The 16,730-nt window shown below is 40.2% G+C and overlaps 6 protein-coding genes across 8 annotated transcripts; 1 reads left to right on the top strand and 5 right to left on the bottom strand.

Annotated features, from left to right (window-relative positions):
• Positions 1-9: 9 nt before the first annotated feature.
• Snx3 (sorting nexin 3) lies at positions 10-4,376 on the top strand. 3 transcript variants are annotated; one of them, XM_069054626.1, is made up of 4 exons: positions 10-143; positions 2,965-3,146; positions 3,205-3,425; positions 3,922-4,376. In XM_069054626.1, the coding sequence occupies exons 2-4, from the start codon at positions 2,970-2,972 to the stop codon at positions 4,025-4,027; spliced, it is 504 nt and encodes a 167-aa protein (XP_068910727.1). In that variant the 5' UTR covers positions 10-143; positions 2,965-2,969; the 3' UTR covers positions 4,028-4,376. The 3 variants fall into 3 exon arrangements, with proteins under 3 accessions (XP_068910727.1, XP_068910726.1, XP_068910725.1); XM_069054625.1 differs by lacking the exon at positions 10-143 and adding an exon at positions 2,631-2,885; XM_069054624.1 differs by lacking the exon at positions 10-143 and having other exon boundaries at positions 2,636-3,146.
• Positions 143-2,541, bottom strand: LOC138135752 (telomerase reverse transcriptase-like). The gene is made up of 2 exons (XM_069054609.1): positions 2,387-2,541; positions 143-2,187 (listed from the first exon to the last, which is right to left on the bottom strand). The coding sequence occupies exon 2, from the start codon at positions 2,048-2,050 to the stop codon at positions 233-235; it is 1,818 nt and encodes a 605-aa protein (XP_068910710.1). The 5' UTR covers positions 2,051-2,187; positions 2,387-2,541; the 3' UTR covers positions 143-232.
• Positions 4,343-7,165, bottom strand: LOC138135751 (cAMP and cAMP-inhibited cGMP 3',5'-cyclic phosphodiesterase 10A-like). The gene is made up of 8 exons (XM_069054608.1): positions 6,534-7,165; positions 6,204-6,484; positions 5,705-6,151; positions 5,542-5,657; positions 5,248-5,485; positions 4,781-5,198; positions 4,544-4,730; positions 4,343-4,463 (listed from the first exon to the last, which is right to left on the bottom strand). The coding sequence occupies exons 1-8, from the start codon at positions 6,997-6,999 to the stop codon at positions 4,385-4,387; spliced, it is 2,232 nt and encodes a 743-aa protein (XP_068910709.1). The 5' UTR covers positions 7,000-7,165; the 3' UTR covers positions 4,343-4,384.
• LOC138135749 (cAMP and cAMP-inhibited cGMP 3',5'-cyclic phosphodiesterase 10A-like) lies at positions 7,156-9,975 on the bottom strand. The gene is made up of 8 exons (XM_069054606.1): positions 9,345-9,975; positions 9,016-9,296; positions 8,517-8,969; positions 8,352-8,467; positions 8,068-8,305; positions 7,603-8,020; positions 7,363-7,549; positions 7,156-7,313 (listed from the first exon to the last, which is right to left on the bottom strand). The coding sequence occupies exons 1-8, from the start codon at positions 9,856-9,858 to the stop codon at positions 7,217-7,219; spliced, it is 2,304 nt and encodes a 767-aa protein (XP_068910707.1). The 5' UTR covers positions 9,859-9,975; the 3' UTR covers positions 7,156-7,216.
• A 16-nt stretch (positions 9,976-9,991) lies between these two features.
• LOC138135750 (cAMP and cAMP-inhibited cGMP 3',5'-cyclic phosphodiesterase 10A-like) lies at positions 9,992-13,424 on the bottom strand. The gene is made up of 7 exons (XM_069054607.1): positions 12,778-13,424; positions 12,445-12,728; positions 11,841-12,397; positions 11,558-11,798; positions 11,085-11,502; positions 10,160-10,346; positions 9,992-10,112 (listed from the first exon to the last, which is right to left on the bottom strand). The coding sequence occupies exons 1-7, from the start codon at positions 13,286-13,288 to the stop codon at positions 10,022-10,024; spliced, it is 2,289 nt and encodes a 762-aa protein (XP_068910708.1). The 5' UTR covers positions 13,289-13,424; the 3' UTR covers positions 9,992-10,021.
• Positions 13,425-13,511: 87 nt separating this feature from the next.
• On the bottom strand, positions 13,512-16,678 carry LOC138135744 (protein toll-like). Its single transcript, XM_069054601.1, has 4 exons — positions 15,248-16,678; positions 14,639-15,199; positions 14,438-14,593; positions 13,512-14,385 (listed from the first exon to the last, which is right to left on the bottom strand). Exons 1-4 carry the CDS (start codon positions 16,676-16,678, stop codon positions 13,549-13,551), a joined length of 2,985 nt encoding a protein of 994 aa, XP_068910702.1. The 3' UTR covers positions 13,512-13,548.
• Between the last annotated feature and the right edge of the window lie 52 nt (positions 16,679-16,730).

Below are 16,730 nucleotides of genomic sequence, written 5' to 3'. Positions count from 1 at the left end.
AAAAATTTTGATCGTGGGTAAAGTCACGCCTTGAAATCCATGTTTGTATTAATAATAATGTTTAATAAGTATTTCACACATAAGTATCGAGTAACACCCTTTTAAATGATGCCACTATCACTGGATCCAGTTACGTAGATATTGTATAAACATCGATGATATGATACTAATACCCACAATACATTTATATAACACCATGTATGTAGCTATCTCGATTACATCGTGTACTTCTTCAGATAGACGCTTTCCGATTAATTTTAACATCTTTGAAAACTTGTGGCAACTTGTTGAAATAGGTCGAGTCAAATTGTGAGCCGAAAAAATTTAATTTAAGTTTGCTAACATGTATCTGATCTATCAACTCTTTGTAAATTTCGTTCCTGCGTTTGAAAACCAAAGTAAACGCCTTGTATCCCAAAATTCTCAAGACCTGAAAAGTTAGATCTTGCGAATGGTAAACTCCTTTGTACTTCTGAATTTTTTCATAAACCTTCGACGCATACTTCCTAACGATATTGTCCAAAGTTTCGGCCACGAAATTAAAATCTTCTGTAGAGCTCCTGAGTGCCATAACGGCGGCATCGAATTTGTAAGCTGCGTAGATCATGCCGTTAAAGAAATTTTCCAGGACCGTCCTTTGAGAATTGAAAACCGTGTTCAGTTCCAGCTTGGTAAAACAGTTACTGCTGTAGGAGAACTGCATCGCGCGTTCCAGAAAGATCTTGGCCCTTGGGATTTGCTTTTGCACATTCCACAGCTTGAATCTGTGGCGGATTTCGTACTTGTCGCCGAATTTGTAAAAAGTTTTCACTTCCTTCGTCGCTAAATTGAATAGTTTCCCGCAATATGGAATTTCTTCGTCGGAACTGTTATACAGTATGTTCGTTTTTGTTTTGTCTCTGTTCACCTGATGCACGTCTTTGATGACTGAAATGAATTTGTCCACTTTGTACGCTTCTGTTGAGCAAAAAAAGTAGTCGTCGACGGTCCGATGCATGAAGCAGTCGGAGTCTAATTTTGATAAGAATGTTTTGTCGAGGTAGGTCATGTATAATTCGCATAAGCAAGAAGATAAGCGATCGCCTTGCAGAAGTCCGTGTTTCCATCGGTACACGGTTTTTCCAAATTTCACAAACTGGTTGGTTACATGATTGACCACGAATTTCTTATTACTCTCACTTAGAAATTTTGATTTCAAGCCTAGAACTAAATTGCATAACACTGAGAGGTCGACGTTGCCGTAGGCGTCTCTTATGTCCATTTTAACCCCGTACAGTTTCGCGTCTCCTGTCCTTTGTAAAAATAAATTCCACTCCTCATAAACTGACGCCGAGAAATAAACGTTCATCTCTTTCGCAGCTTGGTAAATTTTGGAAGTTATGGTCTTGTATGCAGCTTTTTTATTATCCGGAAATACACTAACTATTGCTCTAAAATTTTGATCATCGTATTTCCCTTTCGGAATTATCTTCAAAAGACCTCTCGCAGTCCTCACAGTACAAGTCTCGTTTTGAACTAAGTAATTAAATTTCTTCAACTTATTAATACTCCTGGTTTCAAAAGAACTCCATTTTTCTTTCCTAATAAACTGTATTTCGTGTCCATTGTATGTAGTGACAGGCTTGTAGTAAAATGCAATCAAAGGTTTCACAACTTGCTCCAAGACAAATATGTGCGATTTTTTCATTAGAGACTGGCAAAGTTTTTCACCTTTAATTCCACTCAGCCACGGTACTGAGGTGTAATTGTACCCCTTGATAAGAGCCGAAGAGTAAACGCACTCGTAACAAGACTGAGTTAAAATTTTATTTACTACATGGTAAAATACTTTTCTGTGGCGAGTTGTACCAAAATAATCGTTAGGTATTATCACATCTAATAATTTCAAAATCTTTACTGGGGATTTACATTTTACGCTTTTTACTGATCTTAAGTTCTTAAGCATTAAATTCAAGATGGAGTTTAGTTGTATCAAATCATAGTTTCCGCATCTAATTTTTATATTTCTTTGTCGTTTACGTCTAGTTTTCAAGGAGAGTCTAAAGTACATGGTAATGATCCTTTCATTGAATGAAATTTCTCGTAGATTTTGGTATGGTAATTACTTTACTATAGTGAATGTAGCAATTGCATAAATCCTTTTACAACTAGCGCCGTTCCACTCGTTCCAAATGGGAATCACTGGAACTAAAAAGTAACCAGTTAACCGAGTTAAACTGTACGTACTTACTTTCCTGTAAAATTGTTATTTTTCGAAGTCAAATATGTAATAAATAAATTGTAAAATACTATTTGCTTAAAAAAAAGGTGGAACAGTAATTTTTAAAATGTACTTACCTACTCGCCGAACTTAAAACAAATGTGGAAGGAAGCATTAATGACATACCCGCCGATCAGTGAAATATTACTGAAATTCACACGGGGAATCACATGTAAATGCACAATCCCTAGTCACTATTTTCTACAACTTTTCTGTAAAAATTAAGTAATGTTTCTGGGAACTCACACAACAACACCGTAGCCCTTACCACGTGCTGAAAGTTGTAACGGACAGAATGGTAGAATTGTGAATAATACGAGTATTCTGAACGTTACAATTTGCAAATCTAATACAAAAGTAGAACACAAATTTTTCGCATTGTTTAAAATGAAAATGAATCTGTTTTCACAATGTTTAGTTTAATTATGGTTCTTTTAAGTTAAATCCACCGCTTGTTTCTGCTGTTGTGATTGGTTAATCGTAAGTCGGCAAACTGGTTTAGTGACTCGACAGTTTTCTGCAATATCAACCTGAAACCTTTGAAAAATTTGACATTTCTGTCAGTGATTTGTTGTGAATTGTCTCCTAAAGTTTCAGTTAATTCTCTCTAATTATTAATAAAATTGTGAGTATTTTGGTGCCACCGCTTTGGAAAACGAACAATAGTTTAAGTCGGTGTAAGTTTATGTCGGTTGCGTAAACAGGTATAATGATGGCTGAATCAGACGCGACAGTGGAAGCAACAAGGAGATTAAACGTGAAAAAGCAAACTTTAGATGATGCATACGCCGCCCCGGCGAATTTTTTAGAGATCGACGTGGTCAATCCAGTCACCACGATCGGTGTAGGGAAAAAACGCTTCACAGATTATGAAGTGAAAATGAGAGTAAGTAGAGGTGACACCCCCTCAACTGTCAATTCCACTCAAAAACATTCACTTGTAGACGAATTTGCCGGTGTTTAAAGTCAAAGAATCGAGCGTAAGGCGGAGGTACAGCGATTTTGAGTGGTTGAGGAACGAATTGGAAAGGGATAGTAAAATTGTGGTGCCGCCTCTACCAGGAAAAGCCTGGAAGAGGCAGTTGCCCTTTAGGGGCGACGACGGCATCTTTGAGGAAGACTTTATTGAAGAGAGAAGGAAAGGCCTAGAAGTTTTCATCAACAAGTAAGTTTTACCATTTACAAAATAAAATTTTCAATATTCTGAGAATTTTCCTGGTGATCAAATATGATTTAAAATAGAGGTCACCACTATTTATAAATTTTCTCAACAGTATAATGTTTATATGTGAAGTACATGTGCACTTGCACGAGTTATGTTAATTACAATTTCCACATTTCTCTTTGGTCTAAATTAATATATTTTAAGTAATTGAGTAATATTTAGCAAAATGAAATGTAAAATTTAGTTTTTATCATTGCAAACTAAATACATATATCATCAAGTAATGTAAATATGTAGGAAAAAAACGGCGGAAATGTAACGGAATATTATCGTTTTTTGAATGTTATGTAAAGGTGAAAACGATTAAAATGACTTATTTTGCAAAAACACCATTATAGACAGCAACTGTGCCACTGTAGACTTTTTTGGAATTAATTTTAAAAGAAAACGCAACAAAGAGATAACGTAGATATCTGACGAGACCGGTTTATTTCAGGATTGCGGGACACCCGTTAGCGCAAAACGAGCGCTGTTTACACATGTTTTTGCAAGAGCCCCACATTGACAAAAATTACGTCCCCGGTAAGATCCGCAATACGTAAACCAATACAGATGGGATAAGTAGATTCTTTAAATTCCATCCTTTCATTTTATATGTATTGCTGCTGCAAGTTTCACACGTTTTAAATTAAAATTAAGTACTTTATTATAATCTTTTTTCTCTATTCTCAAAAATTATGTATGTATGATTGTATATGTTATGATTGGTAGTTTTTTAAGATGAAATGAAGCCTGTTATATTTTCAAAACTAAATCGATGAATTTAGACAAAAAAAAAATATAAGTTTAATATGAAAAGTGTTTGATTCCATGCTATCTCTTGTGAAATACTAGGCTTTATGTATAGATTATGTCAGTTATGTATTTACTCAAATAAATTTATTTATATCACTTCGGAACTATACATTCATTTTGACCGCACCGTCTTTGCCATCCTTTCCACGTGTTTTCATTTCTTGCCACGTGTTTCGCAGCGTTCTGAAACAATAAAATGCTCTTTCATTGCGAACGCTTCAAGAAGCACCAAAGAACTTTGGCACGCTCTATCTAGTTCTTACACGGCCTCATTGTACAGATCGTCAGTGTTGGGTAACACAACCCTCAACAAGTCGACGCATGGAATAACCACGATAGTCAAAAATTGCACTTGATCCTCGGGTATCGTGTGTTGCTTCTCCCTGTCCATGATCGACAAGGGGTGCAACCCCATCTTTTTTTCCATGTCACCTTGATGATAAAACTCGCCTTAAATTGATCCGTGTGAATCGTGACAAATCAAAACCGATCAACAATACGGTAAAGGTTGTCGGTGATCCTCTTGGCCACGAAGAACGGCTTGCATTGACCCGAGAGATCGCAGCTCGTCATCATTATGGCTTTGACGAAGCTGCGGTGCGTCGGATTGCCCCAGTCGAAGACGCTGTCGTTGCAAATCTGGGCCAGTTTCGCCCTGAACTTGAAGTACAACGCCAGATCCGTGGCCAGTATGGCTTCTTTGATTTCCTTCGAGATGATTTTGTAGGTGTTCTCCGACAAGTTGCTGTAAATCTCGCAGTCATTCAGTATGGTCATGGTCACGCGAAAGTGGTGATTTTCCAAGAACGACTCGTCGTAAAGCTGTGCCAGGTCGTCGTTGATCAGTTGCAAGAAATTGTTGGTGAATCCTCCGTGGTCCAAATCGTGGCACAGCGCCGCTATTATCAGCGCTTTCAACTGAAAATAACCCGATCACTTTTGTTGTTTTTCTCCCGTTTGTTAATACTTCGATGACTGAAAATTTTTTCAGGTTGCGCCGTAAAATCGCGTGCATACAGTGGCACACGTTGAACGCGTGCTCAAAGTTGTGGTACGGATTGGTCCTGTACAGCTTCCTCGCCGAAAGAATGAACTGCATCATGTTTTTTACGTTGATTTCAGACACGTGGACCACTTGCAGGATCATGTAGAGGCAGTACTGCGGCATTTGCGAGAACGAATTCAAATTAATGTACCAGCTGAATCTGAAATCGATCGAACAAAATTGGTTGCGTCTCGGTGTTTCCGTAGAGACACCCACTGATAGAAATCTGGCGGGATCTTCGGATCGGGGTGGTGGATGAAGTCGTCGACGTCGTGTGCGCACGGTTTCAGCTGCAGCCGTAGCAGTTTCAAGGACACGTTGCTGACGTGCATCTGAAACAACCGTTTGAAGGCCGGCTTCAAGGTTTTAAAAAAAATACCATCTTGTTCATCTCGAGGTTGACTTTGGTGTAGTGTAGTGCTAAGGCGCAATACACCGAGAACGTTTTGAATAGATTCTCGTCCGTACCCGTAAAATATCCACCGTTTTTTTTATTGACAACTTGCACCACTCCCAGAATTCCCTCCACGCCCATTATGGGCATGCACAGTATCGATTTTGTGGTGAACCCAGTTTTCTGATCGATCTCCTTGTTGAATCGGGGGTCGTTGTAGGCGTCTTTGATGTTGACGGCGACTCCTGTTCTCGCCACCAGTCCCGCGATCCCTCGTTCTTTGCCGAATCGAATTTTCGTGTTTTTCTTGTGCAAACCGGTGTCCTGCTCGTCTATCCCTTCGTCGAACAAGTCTGCCACCAACTCGTCGTTTTCTTTGTCTATGATGAAAAACGAACCGCGTTCTGCACCAAGAGTTTGCTTGGCGAACCTCTACAAAATCAAAACTGTCGAGATACATGCAAATCTCGATTGCTGCACTTACGACCACGTCTGAAATCATTTTCTCCATCATTACGGTGTCAGAGAAGTAGTTTTTGGTCAAGTCGAGGAGGTACTCGTTCAGTTCTTGTTGTTTCTTGAGGGCCACTCTTTGCTGGTTTTGATGGATGGCAGCCCCCATCCAGCCGGTCACCACGATGGTGATTTTCAAGTCGTCTTTAGAGAAAGAACCTTGGTTTACCTGCCTGTACAGTTCAATCACAGCAAGACATTCTCCGTCTGGAGTCACCACGGGTACGCACAGTACCGACTTGATGGCGTCACCTGAAACTTTCAAAGTCACATTCTGCTCTTCCTACATAAAAATGTACACCTTTCCGCGCTATTCCTTCCGGGAAGCGTTCGTCGCGGACGACATCGTCCAGCATGACGTACTCCTTTCTATTGGCGACAAAAGCCGCAACAATTGTACCTTCTTGGATCCTCCACCTCGTCTTGGGCCTTTCTAATTTACGCGTCAAATAAATCTCGTTGGTTGAAGAATCTACCATGTACAAAGTGACCCCAAAGGCTTTGGTTACATTTTTTAAGACATCACACGTCTCGTGTAGCAGTGACGGTAGGTCTACGCTATCGGTCAGAAAAGACGATAGCTCCCTAAGAAGCACGCTGGGCGTCTTTTGCAGGAAGAAACTGAACAGTCTGTCTTCTCCTGGTATGTTCTGAGCGCGTCTGCCATAAGGGGACCTGAATTGACGAGGACTACTCTCGATACTCCTCGTCGTAGGAGATTCATATCCTGGGTCCCTTTCGTACGTTCGAACTGAGGTTTCCACCATTTTTAAGCAATAGCTCTCTCAATAAAAAATAAATTTGAAATAGCAAATGACAAGTATTTGAAGTATAAATAACAACTGGCGTTTGTTTTCCATGACGACTCGATCTTAAAAATTCAAAAATGTCGGTTGACAGTTGTTGACAGTTATTTTCAACACTTCACACACTGACAATTGCTTTATTTGTTCTATTTATTTCAGTTACATTTGCATTATTTATTTAATAATTATATCGTTTCTCTACTATGGAGTCATCTTGACGCCAACACTTTTTCCCTCTTACGTCAATTATGTCTTGCCAAGTCGAAGTTAATAACCTGTTCGGACATTTGTGTGATCCCTGTTATTTAAAGTGAAAGATCTTACTTGGCATCATTGTACAGAACCTCCGTGTTGGGTAAAAGTTGTCTCAAGAGATCGAGACACGGCAAGGCGACGATTGTCAAAAACTGGACTTGATCCTCTGGAATACTGTGCGACTTCTCTCTGTCCATTATGGATAATGGACACAGACCCATCTCTTTTTCCAAATCACCTTGACGATAGAATTCGGCTGAAAACTTTGACTTCTAAACAGTTCCAATCAAACTAACGGGCAAACCTCACCGTAAAGACTGTCCGTGATTCTCTTGGAGACCAAGAACGGTTTACACATTCCCGAGAGATCGGAAGTAGTCATCATGATACCTTTCAAATACGTACGATGCACTTGATCGTTCCAATCAAACTCTTTCTTGCTACAGATGTGCTCCAGTTTTGATTTGTTTTTGAAATATATCAGCAAATCAGTCGCGATGATCGCGTCTTTTATTTCCTTGCGCAAAGTGTCGTAATCCTCGGGCGTAAAACCGATAAATACTCTGCACTTCTCCAACAAGAGCGCGGCCACATAGTAATGGTGATTTTCCAAAATCGAAGATTCATACAGATACGATAAATCGTCCTTCGTTAGTTCAAGAAAATTGTTAGTAAAACCTCCATGGTCTAGATCGTGGCACAAAGCAGCGACGATAAGTCCTTTCGCCTGAAACTCAACAGTTCACAGTTCGTCTCGTGTTTTTTTTTCAATACTTCGATATGCGTAAACACTCTTGGATTGCGCTTAAGCATGAGGTGCATGCAGTGGCAGACGTTGAAAGCGTGCTCGAAGTTGTGGTAGGGGTTTCTTCTGTAGAATTTTTTCACGGAGAGAATGTACTGCATGCCACGTTCCAAGTCGAGTTCGGTGGGTTTCATTATTTGTAACATCATGTACAGGCACAGCTGGGGCATTTTGAAGTGATCTTCTGTATTGATGTACCAACTGAATCTACAAAAGATTTGTCATTTTTGGTAGCGCATCACAAACCACCTACTGGTCAAATCCTGAAGGAATTGTCACTTGAGTGTTGTGTAAACAATTCACGATGTCGTGGACGCAAGGATTCTGTTGGAGGTGCAACATTTTCAAAAAGCAATTGTTCAGTTGTTTCTAAAAAGGAAAAAATGAAGCGAGTGGAGTAGAGTCGTCGTTTCGTTACAGTGTTGTGCAACTGTTTCGTCACTTTAGTGTAGCGCAAAGCTAAAGCGCAATACACCGAAAAAGTTTTGAACAAAATCTCGTCGGTGCTTGAAAAACTACCACCGCTCTTCTTATTTACAACTTGGACCACACCCAAAATCCCTTCTACTCCCATTATGGGCATACAAAGTATAGATCTTGTAATAAAACCGGTCTTCTGGTCAATCTCCTTGTTAAATCTGGTGTCTTTGTAAGCGTCTTTGACGTTGACTGTGATCCCCGTTCTTGCAACCAACCCGGCGATTCCACGTTCTTTGGCGAAGCGAACTTTCTGGGCCTTCTTGTATTGAGGGGCGCCTTCTTTGTTCTCTTCGTCACCTTCGTCGAACAGATCGGCGATTAAGTCTTCGCTGTCTCTGTCTATTATGAAGAAGGTACCTCGTTCGGCGTTCAGTGTTACTTTGGCAAATTTCTGCAACGATTGAAAGAAGCCTCCAAGTCTGATTCTTGGTACTCACCACAATCTCCGATATCATCTTCTCCATGACCACAGTTTCGCCGAAGTAGCACTTGGTCAAGTCGAGCAAGTAGTCGTTGAGTTCTTGCTGCCTCTGGAGCGCCAGTCTTCGAGAGTTTTGGTGAATAGCCGCTCCCATCCATCCCGTCACTATGAGAGTAATTTTTAAGTCGTCTTTAGAAAAGGGATTGTCGAACAGTTGCTTGTGCAACTCTATCACGGCGAAGCAAGCTCCATCGGGGGTGACCACAGGAACGCACAAGACCGATTTAACTCTCTCACCTACAATACAAATCGTCGTGTCACCAACAACACAAAATATTTGCATACTTTCATATCCTATCCCTTCCGGAAATCTGTCGTCTTCGAGAATGTCGTCCACCAACACGTAATCCTTCTTGTAGGCAACGTACGCTGCGGTAGTTGTCCCTTCTTGAATCTTCCACCTGATTTTTTGCCTGTCAGGGAGCGGAGTCTTGCGACTCTGATAGATCTCGTTCGATGTAGGATCCATCATGTATAGAGTCACTCCTGCAGCTTTTGTCACATTTTTCAAGACCTCAGCAGTCTCGTGCAACAACGAAGGCAAATCGACACTATCAGACAGAAACGAAGACAAGTCTCGAATGAGAACGCTTGGTTTCTTCTGGAGGTAAAAAGTGAAATGTTTGCTTTCTTCGACTTCATGGGGCTTCTGACCTTTTCGCACGATCCGCACAAAAGGCGCGATCACGCGTTTCGTCGCCTTGTCACTGATCGGAAGATCTGTTGGGACGATTTGTTTTCCTTCATCGGTGTGGGCTGAGAGAATTTTCTTCGCCACTTTACTAGTAACTTTCGGCATTTTAGGAAATTGTAAAATATGTGTATATTCGCAAAAGAGATTAAGTAAATGACGCTGTCAATCAAACTAGAAACAAATTGTTCTGCGGAACAACTTGATTAAAATTTCAGGGAAACAGGATTAAATAAAACGCTCAAGTACAAAGCGTCTTTATTGATGAATTTTATTGATACGTACTAACAATAGAATCATCTTGACGCCAAATTTTCTTACCCCGTGTGTCTAGTATATCTTGCCAAGTCGCGCGTAACAATCTACAAAAAGCTTTGTTTAAAAATATTTCAACAGTGAGAGTCATTACAAAGCTCCTGAATTCAGTTCTCTCGTGTTTGGTAACATAGCACGCAAGAGTTCAACACAAGGTATAACAACAACGTTCAAGAATCGGATCTGATCTTCGGGAATGCAGAGTTCCTTGTCCCTGTCCATCACCGACAACGGACACACTCCCAGTTCTTTTTCCATGTCCCCCTGCCGATAAAATTCGCCTGAAACAATTTTGTAAAAAGAGTGAGGTTATACAGGGTAATTCTGAAATAAGTTTGGAAAAAAAAACAATAATTGGTGACGATGAGAAGAAGTCATAGACAAAAAAAATTTCTTATAAAAGTTTTTTCGTTTTCGAGATACAAATGATTGAAAATTTGGTAAAAATTGCAAGTACGCTGCTGCGTTAAAGGTGATTAATTGATTATCCTGGTAGTTTAGCAACAATGATGATCAAAGTTGAAAGGTGCCCGTCAATCACAAACGTGATATTATTCTTTTCGATCATTTCCATAGAAACATTTACAAAGGAATGTGCTTGCACCTACTACTTTATTGTGGAGTTGATGTAACAATGGTAATTTCCATCCTTTTGTATTCCCCAAAAGTCATTTACGCATAATTATTTGGTGTCAAGGATACTCCATTTTTTTCCAAACTTATTTCAGAATCATCCTGTATAATTATTATAATACGATCAACAAAAAAGAGATAAGAGGCGGCTATGGAAAACAAAATTTCTGAAAAGGTTAGACGTAACTTTATAAACAACTGTGACGTGTCAGTTGTGACACTTGACATTTTAACGTGAACGAACAAAATGGTTCACTCGAAAATACGAAACATTCGTGATTTTCGAAATTGAAATGATATTTTAACCTCTCTTTATGACAGGTTTTGCTTTCTGTAGACTCCTTTGCCTCTTTTTTTGTTGTTGTTGTGCATGTGGTTATACTAACGATAAAGACAGTCCGTTATCCTTCTGGCGGCTAAAAACGGTTTGCATTGTCCTGACAGATCGCACGTGTTCATCATGATGGACTTGATGATATCACGATGAGAGTGGTCAACCCAGCTGAAAGTTTTCGAATTGTACAGTCTAATCAAACGCACTCGACTCTCAAAATATAAAGCCAAGTCTGTAGCCAGGATGGCTTTGTGTATTTCCTGATAGAATAACTTGGTCGTTTGTTCGGTGAAATTCGTGAAGATATCGTAGTCTTTCAACAGCATGTGGGTGGTTTGCCAGTGGTGATTTTCAAGAATCGATGTTTCATACAGCAGGGCCAAATCATCCCTTATCAGTTGCAAGAAGTTGTTGGTTAAACCCACGTGGTCTATATCGTGACAGACGCATGCTATCAATAACGCTTTGACCTGGAATTTGTTGATTTTCATCTGAGAAAAACCACGTGACGCGTTGTTTACTTACTTCTAATTTTGAGAATTTCTCGAAATTTCTTTTTAAGATGACGTACATACAATGGCACACATTAAAGGCATGTTCGAAGTTGTGATACGGAATGTCTCTGTAAAATTTTCTCGCGGTCAAAATGAACTTCATGAGACATTTCACGTCGATTTCTGAAACGCTGATCAGCTGGAAAATCATGTAGAGGATGTACTGAGGCATTATATCCACCTCGTCTGTACTGTTGATGTACCAGCTGAAACTGAAAGCGAAGTGATAAAGCCGACTTGCGGGACTCTCTTACGAATCAAAGTCCGGCGGAATTTTTACACGAGGGTTTTCTACGAAGTAAATATAGTCATGTATACAGGGTATTTGTTGAAGACGAACTAATCTCAGAATCACTTCGTTCAAATGTCGCTGCCTATGAATTTGTGTGTGGACGTTGGTGTAATGCACAGCCAACGAACAATACAACGAGAAAGTCTTGAACAAATTTTCGTCATTGCTCGAGAAGCAACCGCCGTTCCTCTTGTTGACGACTTGGACGACACCTAGAATGCCTTGTGAGCCCAGGATGGGCATGCACAAGATCGAGCGCGTTATGAATCCGGTCTTTTGATCGATCTCCTTGTTGAACCTGCTGTCGTTGTAGGCGTCTTTTATGTTGACCGTGACTCCCGTTCTCGCCACGAGACCCGCGATTCCTCTCTCTTTGGAGAAGCGGACCTTCTTGCCGCCGCCACCGCCGCTTTCGGTTTCGCCTCCTTCGTCGAACAGATGCGCCACCATCTCGTCGCTGTCGGGGTCGATGATGAAGAAGGAGCCGCGTTCGGCTCCGAGGGTGATTTTGGCGAATTTCTGCAAGAACATCAGCGCGTGCTGTCTTTATTTATGCTGATACGTACAACCACTTCGCTCATCAACTTCTCCATGAGGACGTGGTCTTCGAAGTAACACTTGATCAAATCGAGGAGGTAGTCGTTCAGTTCTTGCTGCCTCTTCAGAGCCAGTCGTTCTTGGTTTTGGTGGATGGCGACTCCCATCCACGAGGTTACCATCACGCAGATTCTCAGGTCGTCGAGTGTGAACGCGTTCTTGTAGATCGACCGCACCAGCTCGATGACAGCGAAGCAGTCGCCGTCTGGAGTGACCACGGGAATGCACAGGACCGACTTGGGGACGGTGCTTCCTACGATAATCACGTCATTTTGATGATTTACCACTTGTGCGAGTGTTGCCTTCATATCCTACTCCTTCGGAGAATCTTCCGTCCATGAAGACGTCCTCCACCAGCACATACTCTTTGATGTTGGCCACGTAAGCCGCCACGATCGAGCCATCTTCTATTTTCCACTTCACTCTGTGCCGATCCTTAACTGCAAAGCTCTGGCTCTGGTAGATCTCGTTGGTCGCTCTGTCGACCAAATACAGAGTGACCCACGACGCTTTGGTGACTTTTTTCAAGACGTCGGACGTTTCGTGGAACAGCGAAGGCAAGTCGACACTATCTGACATAAAAGACGACAGGTCGCGTATGAGAACGGCGGGTTTCTTCTTAAGGTAAAAGCTGAATTGTTCATCTTCTACTTGTTCTTTGTTTTTCTTCGGGACGGTGACGAATGGGGCTATCACACGCCAAACAACGGATTTTTCTTTGATTATTTTCGGGGCTATCTGGTGGTCGGGCCTCTGCACCTTAGCCTTAGATTTCTGACGGTGCCCATGCCTTTTCTTAACTATGTGAGCCATTTTCACATAATTTTGTTACTTAAAATAGAATAAACTACATTAAATTTGTCACAAACCGTGACAAATACACTACTACTACTATCACTAGTCTAATGACAACTACAACTAACTTAAAAAAACTTGTTGCTAGATTGCATTTTATCGGTCAAAAATCGAGTTGTCCACGTGGTCAAAAAATTTGAAGCTGGAACCGGTGCATCCACCAAAACAATGAAACACAACATAAAAATAATTTTTCTTTATTTATTGCTTAATCATTATTATTGTATGTGAGATAAAATCAGCTTTTCAGAATCGGGCGTACCCTTCACACACTTCAAAGGATCTTCTTTCACCAAGGCAGAACTAATCGGCGGAGACGACCCCGGACTCGACGGATTCGACTCCACCAACGTCTCTCTCTCATCCGTTGTATTCCTTTTCCCTTTGTCATCAATTTCTCTGCGGTGTGGCAGTGCATATTTCAACTTGTTCCAAAAGTAGGGATCCCCCCATTTGACGTAGGTGTTAGTTGTTAAGTAATTCTTCAGTTCTGGGTCGAGACCGTCTTCGTCAAGTTCCCCATATAAGACTATAATAACTCTGGCTCGTCCATCGCTCATCGCTTGAGTGTGAGCAGTCCGAAACTCCATCTTCCCCCAAACACTTGTCAAGTAGTTTTGCGAAAGCACCACCAGAGTGCGTCGCGACGCCAAAACCGAATTGGTTATGTGGGTGGTGATGAATTCTCCAGGTTGCCAGTTTCTGTGGTGCAGACACACTTTGTAAGGTCGAGGACCACGCTCTAACACTGGCAGCAGAGAGCGAACGACGAAATTTTCGTCTTTGTGGGAGTAGCTGATGAAAACGTCGAAGATTTTGTCTTTGTCGAGTGCCTCCTCGGTGACCCACCACAGACACAAGTTCTTCGCAAAGAGCCAAATTTTGATTCTTTGCTTGTAACGGTAGTACAAAGCGAGTGAAATCGAACACATCAGTAAAATTGAAAGTGTCAGTGCGATGATGTGAGGTGTTCGCGTAACGGGGCACACTGCTTTGGTGTCAAAGTTCACCAAAGAAGTGGTTGTGTTATCGCAGAGAACGTTAGTAATGTCCACCTGAAACGGTTGAGCGGAGATTTAAGTCGATCCAAAATTTTGTCAAGCTCACGTGTCCTGCGTGCTGCCGAAGAAATCTTACTAGAGGTTCAGTGTTGCATTCGCACAACCATGGATTATTATCGAGAGTCAAGTCGACTAAATTGTTTAAATAATTGATCAATTTATCATTTAATTTGCTGATGCGATTGTGATCCAGTCGCAACACCTAAAAATGCATGTTAGAGAGTAATCAAAATTAAATTGGTTTTACCTCAAGTTTCGGAGGCAACCACGACAGCGAAGTGATATTATTGTGCGACAAAAACAATCCTGTTACGTTGTCGTAACCCTTTAAGCTCCAGTCTGGTCCAGTAATTAAACTATTATTTTCTAAATGTATTTCAGTTTGGTTAAATCTAACACCATCCAGTCCAGTTAATAAGATTTCAGGAAATATAGAGAAATTTTTGTTGGAACAGTCTACAACGACGGACGTATCAAGCGGCCTCCAACTACACAAACACTTTTGCGGACAGCCCGTATATCGAGCTGCGATCTCTTCCAATGAACATGTTAGAAGTGACGGTGACAAATACTTTATTTTCGTATTTTTCAATTTCGGTGGACCTCTGCACTTTAATTCTTCTTCAAAAGGAAATGATTCCAATTCGTAGGAAAAGTATTTTACCAAGTTGTAAATGTTACAGTCGCATTGGATGGGATTATGTTTTAAAAAAATTTTCGCATTTCCATAACTTACGGTTCTAACAAAATTAACTGTGGCTGTGTTGTGATCTTCAAATGGTTTTGTCACCGTGTGAAGGTTGTTAAACTGAAATTTAATCATTTGATTTTTTGTAAACAAAATAGAAAATCTTACCGTAATATTCGTAATTTTGTTGTAAGTTAAATTTAGGAATTGTAAATTCTTTGTAGTTTCTAAGTCAAACATATTCTCCACTTGCGTTATATTGTTCTGACTTAAATCGATACTTCTGATATTAGGAATATCTTTCATTAAATTAAAACGTCTTAAGGAATTCTGGGAGAGATTAATTATTTGTAGATTGGGGGCACCTCGAAATGAATTTTCATTATAAATTTCCTTAATCCTATTTCCACGAAGATTGAGTTTTGTCAAGTTGTTTAAACCAACAAAGACTTTACCATTCACATGGGTGATTAAATTGTTTTGAAGAAAAAGACTCGTTAGTTGTTCTAATCCTGCCAAATTTGGAATATTTCTCAATCTGTTTCTTTGCAAATTAATCTCGTGCAGATTTACAAGTCCTTCAAAAAGACTTTCAGGTAAATTTTTCAAACGGTTTCTATCTAATTTAATAATGTTTAACGTTGTTGTATTTCTAAAAATATGCTGAGGTATTGTACGTATATTACACTGTACTAGGAAGATTTTTGACAGCGACAAATTTGAAAACAAATAGTCAGACAAATTCAAAGTCCCACTTTGGTCCATTACCACAGACTTCAGTCTTTTATTGTGTGCAAATAAGTTTGACGGTATTGTAGTTAAACTGTTTCCGAACAGCTTCAAATTCCTCAAATTTTTCAACATCTTGAACGCGTTTATTGAAATTTTCTCAATTTTATTTATACTCAGTACGAGACTGTGTAAATTAAACAGTCCTGCAAAAGTGAATTCTTTAAGCGTTGTCAACTGGTTGCCCGATAAATCCAAAACTTGCAACTTGTTCAACGGCTGAAATATATTGTCTGGTAAACTTTTAAGATTGCAATCTGAAACATCAAGAAACGTCAAGAGCGGGATGTGTCTGAACATGTTTCGTTTCAGCTTCATATTGTTATTTTGTAAGCTGAGATTAGTCAGATTTTGAGTATTTACAAAAACATCTTCTTCTAGTTCTATTATTCCGTTGTTGTTCAAGTACAGAGTTGTTAATTCGCCGAGTGAGTGAAAATAGTTTGCAGTTAGAACGATATTTCCCATTTCTGAGTGGGAAAACGCCAAAGAAGTTATGCTATTAATCGAAAACCGCTCCAAAATTTCGTGAAAGTTCTGTTGTGGTAGAGGGCAAGACTCCAGAAACAATTCGTTTACGTCACTAATGGTAATGTTTGGCAATTCACAAATGTTCAATTCTTGCAGTTGTTCTGAACATTCTATCGCTAAAGTGTCTTCTGTCTTTGTGATTATGGTGGGATTTATGCCCCCAGAACACTCACACTCAAATGGGTCTTCTCTGCACGAACAATCAGTCTCGCAATTCATTTCGCAAAGACAAAATTGAAAGTGCAAAACGAGCAGTGTCAAGATTCGTGTAATTTGCATGTTTGAGATCTGAAGCAACATTTATTTGTTTTGAGATAGTACAAGTTTAACA

This window comes from Tenebrio molitor, chromosome 7 (assembly GCF_963966145.1).
Source record: "Tenebrio molitor chromosome 7, icTenMoli1.1, whole genome shotgun sequence".
In the NCBI taxonomy this organism is placed as follows: Eukaryota; Metazoa; Arthropoda; class Insecta; order Coleoptera; family Tenebrionidae; genus Tenebrio; species Tenebrio molitor.
This window is presented reverse-complemented; position numbering and strand designations above follow the sequence as displayed.